Source organism: Nannospalax galili, unplaced genomic scaffold (genome assembly GCF_000622305.1).
Source record: "Nannospalax galili isolate Female #2095 unplaced genomic scaffold, S.galili_v1.0 scaffold290, whole genome shotgun sequence".
NCBI lineage: Eukaryota > Metazoa > Chordata > Mammalia > Rodentia > Spalacidae > Nannospalax > Nannospalax galili.
Window position 1 is genome coordinate 68,187 of NW_008331486.1, and position 6,776 is coordinate 74,962.

Genomic DNA, 6,776 nt, shown 5'->3' on the forward strand with positions numbered 1-6,776 from the left:
CATATCTATCTCCTCAGCTCTGAGATTACAGATGCATGCTACTCTACTTGACTGTGGTGTTGGTTTCTTATGAAGTCCTCATGCTTGCACATGGGCCCATCTCCCTAGCCTCTCTTTTCTTATTATACACTATATACACATATGAAAACATCACAGCATTCCCCATAGGTATCTGTCAGTTTTGCGTCAACAATCATAAATAAATTAAAATAAGGGTAAAATAACATTTTAAATAAATTATTAACAAAAATACATTCAAATTATGTCATAAGAGAAGCATAAAAATAAAATAATGAATTAACAGAAGAAAAAAAGTTAAGTACCTGGAGAAAGGAAAAAAAAAAAACCCTTTAGTATAAAAACTACAAACTGTCCCATAAAAGACTTGCTGGTGGCTATATAACAATTAAAATGTCTCTAAGACAAGGACTCTGTAAAAAAGAGGAAAAATATGTAGAGAGATTTGTGAGAAACCTTCCAAGACTCTCAATATCAACAAAACAGCTACATAGAAAGGAAAAAAAACATGCAGGGGCATATTTAAGAAAAGAGCCAAAGCTTCCTTGACAGCAGCCCAGAGAGTGACACATGGGAGGCAGCTGAGACCAATTCACAGTCCGAGCATAGGGAAGGCTATGTCTCTGAAGACACTCTCCTCTTGAGGATATTTCTCAGGGCTCCTTTCATATCCCGATTCCTCAGACTATAGATAAAGGGATTCAACATGGGTGTGACCAGAGTGTACAACACTGACACAATGACATCCTTATTACTAATGTTACTGGAAGAGGGGACAAAATACAACCCAATAATGGCTCCATAGTACAGAGAAACCACAGAGACATGAGAGCCACATGTGGACAAGGCCTTGCAGATTCCCTTTGCAGAGGGAGTTCTCAGGACTGTGGATCCAATGAGGCCATAAGAGACCAGAATGCACATGAATGGTACAGTAATGATCAATGATCCTAAAGTGAGGATAGCCAGGGTATTGATGGTGGTGTCTGAGCTGGACAGCTTCAGTAGGGCAGAGAGGTCACAGAAGAAGTGGTGGAGAACGTTGTCTTTAAAGAGAGAGAGACTAGCAAAGAGAAGGGTGTGCACAAGGGCATTGGCACAGGACAAGGCCCAGGACACAATTACTAGCAGGAAACAGAGGTTCTGACTTATGATTTGGGTATAGTGCAGAGGGTGGCAGATGGCCACATACCTGTCATAGGCCATTGACGTCAGAAGGAAACTGTCAAGAACTACAAAGATATTGAAAAAATATACCTGGGAAATGCACTCAGCATATGAGATGGATTGACTTCGTGTCAGCATATTCATGAGCATCTTGGGTACGATGACAGATGATAAGGAGATGTCAGAGAAGGCCAGGTGGCTGAGGAAGAAGTACATGGGGGTGTGGAGGCGAGAGTCCAGCCTGATGAGCAGGATGATGAGAAGGTTCCCCAGCACCGTGGTCAGATACATGGCCAGGAACAGGGCGTAGTACATGCTTTGGTCCTCTGGCTGGATGGGGAGCCCCAGGAGGATGAACTCAGACACACTGCTCTGGTTATTTCTCCTCATGCTCTTTTCTTCTGGTGGAGATGGAGGAGCAGATGGAAAAGTGAAAGAAAGAGGAGCGATGGTGACCATTGTATGGTAAGAAAACATTTTCTCAATCACCATCACTGTTAAAACCCATCATTTGGTCCAGTTAGTACATATATTTTTAATCTGAATATGAAGCTCTTTGCTTCATGAATGAGCTAGTGATGGTTTGGAAAGGAATGTGAATTGTCATCCTAGAAACAACAGAACTCCTGAACATCTGAAGTATTCAAATGACCATTGGAATCAGAAAAGGTTCCATCTAAGGTACCCTGAATTTCATGATGACAATTTGAGATCAGAGAATTCATGTACACATATAAATGTAATCCCTGCTAATAGAAAAAGAGATTATCTCATGTAGTTGTTAACCTGTTGGAGCCTTTCTGATATATCTATAATAAATTTTGGCTAATGCTTTATTTCCATGGATTAGATCACGATAAGAATCCACTGGGCTGCTTTGAATCTAGGAGATATTGGAATCTGGGGAAATGTTCGAAACCATATGCAGATTGGGGTAAAGCAAAGGGATTAAGGGTGTGAGTCTGTGTCAGCAATCAGTGACATCCCTCGCAATACATCCATCAGTTCTTCCCTTAATAAAATTGTTCCCCACTCAATATTTTCGCTCTTCCATCACTCTTTCCCAAGGCTGGACAAAATAATTATCTAGATTCTACATTACCACCTTCAGTCTAAAACACGTTATGGAAGTCCATAGAACTCTCGGAAATACTTGGCATTTTTAGCAATATTTTATATCTGCCTGGAAGTTTCTTGTGTTTTTCTAGCAAAAGTAAATCATGTCTTTTGTTTTATTCTTAATCACAGTTTTATGCCCCCATATTGTTACTTTATATGTATTTCTGGCATATGTTTTATATTGCTAGCTTATTATTCCCCTTTTATCTTCTATGATCTATTATTATTATTATTATTATTATTATTATTATATGTATTCAGTATTCACTGAACATCAAGGACCTATAGGAAAACAGAACATGACAAACTTTCAATTTGTACTCTATGTAAAGACATGTTAAAATAGGGTTTGTCTCTGTGAGTGGAGGATTCACATTATCTGCCCCATTTCCCTTTTAGAATGTTAATTTAAATTTACAATAATGTACCATTTATCCAAGACTGATAGAAATGCTCTTTAAAACGTTACATTCTTCATCTCATTAGGTTAAAATTCACTTAATGTGATATTACCTGAGATTGATTATAATTCACTACTTACTCATTTTTGTGTTAATAACAATTAGTTTCTCACAAAAAATGGTAATTATCTATTTGTACACAAGCAAATTGTTTCTAATATTTTGCTATTTTGAAAAATTGCAATAATCAATAATATTCTTATGCCATTTTATACCATATATACTATATGTGGTAAATTCAGGAATGGGTTTAGATGAACACGCATCCACAGTTTTAGGAAAATGTCATTGCACAGGAAGCTAAGATGCTAAAAAGTTTATGTATAAAAGGAGACCTTAGTAGAAGAACTTATATAGGAAGATTATAAAAGTCGGCACTCTTACTAAGTGTTTGGAGAGGGTAAGGCTAGGGCCTTTAAGAAACAAAGAATCACCAAGTCAATGACCAATCACATAAATATATACCTTGGAGCATATTTGAGGAAACAGAGCATTTAATGCATAGTTTGCTGTACTAGAGGTTTCAGTCTCTGCTACAATAGTACACACAAGAAAATGCATAAGAAATGGCTGAAAATGTCAAGTGACGGCCTGGCTACCAGGTAGGAAGCAGAGTACAGGAAGCAAGGAGCATCAAGAATCTGAATGTGAGAGGTTACTACAGCACTCTAGGTGGAAAGTCATGCTCTCCATACCTGAATTAAGGCAGAAATGACAGGGATTTAAAATAAAATATGGAAGAAAACACAGCAACACCTAACTGAATTTAAATACAAGCAAAGAGACATTTTTCCTCCTGTCTCTCAAAAACCAGATATAGACTCATGTGGAGAAAAATGATCCTATGTGGGATTTTTTGTCTTATTGATTCATAATTCATATAGATTCTTAGTACAATATAAATTACTCTATGTGGAGCTGTTTGCCATCTGATGGTGTGATCCTAGTGATTAGAAATACATGCCAGACTCCCAAACACATGCAGTCATACTAATGGAAGTAAAGTCTGTATCTGTTCTAACGGGGCCCCTCAGACAATGAACTCAGATACCTTTATCTACAAAGCACAGGAAGGTCCTTCCACTTCTCTCTAGAAGGCACAGAATACAGTGGAACAGTTGAACTATCTGGAAGGTTCAAAGTTCCATTGCAACAATCAGAAGCATAATCAACTCAGAAACAAACATGATAGAGAAATATATTTTGTTCACATCTTCTGAGAAATCTGCATGAGTTCTGCTTTTAGAAACCATGAAGAGGACCTCAGGGAGGGAGCAATCCCTCATCCCAAGCTCTAAATTAGAGATACATGGGATAAAATTGCTTCATTGTCATCAACTCCCTCAGGGGAAGAACTGACGGTGAAGCAGGCAGGAGGGTTCATCTTTGGAGGAATAACAATAATAACCACAGCGCAGACGTTGGGCATCTGGTGGTTCACACGCTTCTGGAGTTTTTAGATTTTACGGTGGGGGGAATGCAATTCTGTGACTTATAAACTGAGCTGGAACTTGAACATGATAACCATAGTCTCTTCAAAATTCTCCTTACAGCATAATTCTTGAATATGATATCACATGGAAGAAAACATACTTTATCCCTATGGACCATCCCATAAGAACTCTGTATCGTAGTCATTTTTTATTTATTTATTTTTTGGGGGGGTCTTTTTTGAGACAGGGTCTCCCTATAGCCCCAGCTGTCCTGGAGTTTGCTATGTAGACCAGGCTTGCCTTGAACTCATAGAGATCTGCCTGCCTCTGCCTCCGGAGTGCTGGGATTAAAGGCGTGTGCCACCACGCCCAGCTGTTTGTTTATTTATTTATTTATTTATTTATTTATTTATTGCATAGTCATTTTAATATAATTAGGTCAAAACATTACATTAATATTTCATTCAAACTCTATTCAGTAACTTCTATTATAAAGCTAAAAAGTTATTAAGCAGATAAGAATATTATATAAAGACTTAAAATTGATACAATTTACATAGTACTTTTTTTTTTAATTACATAAGCTGGGCATGGTGGTGCAGGTCTTTAATCCCAGAACTCAGGAGGCAGAGCTAGACAGATCTCTGTGAGACTGAGGCCATCCTGGTCTACAGAGTAAGTTCCAGGCCAACTGGGGCTAAAGCAAAACACTGTCTTAAAATAACAATTAGGGGGCTGGAGAGATGGCTCAGCATTAAGAGCACTGGTTGTTCTTGCAGAAGACCCAGGTTCAAATCCTAGCACCCATATAGCAGCTAACAACTGTCTGAACTCAAGTTCCAGGGGATCTAACTGCCTCTTCAGTCCTCCATAGACATTGCATGACACAGGTGCACTTACCTACGTGCAGGTAATACACAAATACACATAAAATAGAAATAGTAAATATAAAATTTAAAAAACAGACAATTTAAAAAATACATGTATACATATATATACATATTTATTTATATACTTTATGACAGAAGAGACCTTCCTTTGAGTTGTTGGTCAGAGTAGTCCAATAGACTCCCCAAATAACACAGGTTACTGAAGAAGCCCTTGGTTATCTCCCAGAACTTGAAGGGAAGATCCTACTTCTAAAGATAGGACATACTTTGGGCACAGAACTTGGAGCAGTGGAGATGGAACTGGCATGGAAGCCTTATCCCTTAAGACTAGCTGTCGTACTTCTAGAGGACACTATGCAAGTTTGTAAGGGAGAAAATCAATCAGTGGTTCAAGCCAGCCCTAGTGCCTAATAGCCACGATGACTGGCAAGGAAAACTACCTCTACTGGTGCAGTAATGGCACTGTTATCAGTTAATCAATAGATTTCTAATTAACTTAAAGATTTCATGAGTGGAACCATAATTATAGCCAAATATAAATGGCTGGAGAGGTCATAGATTCTAGAGAAAAACCCTATCTCTGGGATATCTTTAGACAAATGAAATTTTTTACCATATGTTAAATGGATTCTTCATATTTACAGACAAGTGTACCATGCACCACTCCTCAAAAAAGCCTTTTTTGTAACAGATGGGGCTATTACAGAGTTTCACAACTGGTCACACACAGAGAATATACATCTGAGAGATGACCAGCCTTAGATGACATATCTATAATGGAACCTGTACACCTAAGACTCATAGAACATAGCAGAACAAGGGATAGAGAGAATGCTAGTACATCCCTCAACTCTCACCAGTGAAGCTTCCTTATACAACAGAATGTGATGCACACAGAAGGCCACAACTGGCTAAGTTTTAGAGACTAAGAGACTGTAGAGTGTGTGACCCTAAATAGGACTCCTATATTAAAACTTGCCCACTCAAGGCTCAGGAATCATTGATGAAGAGGGGCTGGAAAGATTGTAAGAGCCAGCGTTGGTCTATGAAAATAGGGAAATAGAGGCTATCAGACCACTGTAAGTTTGCTCATGTGTAATTGTGGCAATAGTGGCTTTGTGTACAAGACCCATGCCAGCTCAATCAGACAAGAGCCCAGGGTGGAGTAAGAGAAATGGGCAGTGGCCAGCCCTAACCTGGAAACTGTTGGCAACTGACTACTGCTCAGTGAGGTAGAGCAGATCTTCCTTAAGATCTCTAGATGGGCTGACTAGACTCCAGTGGATAAACTTGTGCTGAAGTGCATCTGGCTATAAGTGCTTGACTGGATAGGACCTGACATATATGACGAAATGTGTGCGATCTTGTGTGGGCACACATGGGGGTATGGATAGGGGAGGGGATCTAAATTTGTGAAGAACTATTGTATGAAATGCACAAAAGTTAATAAAAATATTGTCAAAGATCTTAATATCTAATTTTATGAATATCATTGCAGTTATTTAAGTAAAAGTATAATAGAATGATTTGAATAGTTTTAAGATTAGGATTAATGTTTTATCTTTACTGTTAAAATTTTTATTTAATTTTTTGTGATTTTCATACAATATGATTTGATATTATTTAGGTCCGCTCCCCATCCTCACCTACCCTTATTGCCCTCTCATCCAATTTAATGTACTCTTTTT

The 6,776-nt window shown here is 38.2% G+C and overlaps 1 protein-coding gene across 1 annotated transcript in view; it reads right to left on the reverse strand.

Annotated features, from left to right (window-relative positions):
* Nucleotides 1-633: 633 nt before the first annotated feature.
* LOC103728089 (neuropeptide Y receptor type 5-like) overlaps nucleotides 634-6,776 on the reverse strand; it is a 23,522-nt gene continuing 17,379 nt past the window's right edge. The window contains exon 3 of the mRNA XM_008826214.2: nucleotides 634-1,576. Within this exon, the coding sequence (XP_008824436.2) occupies nucleotides 634-1,576 (943 nt within the window). The remainder of the gene's footprint in view (nucleotides 1,577-6,776) is intronic.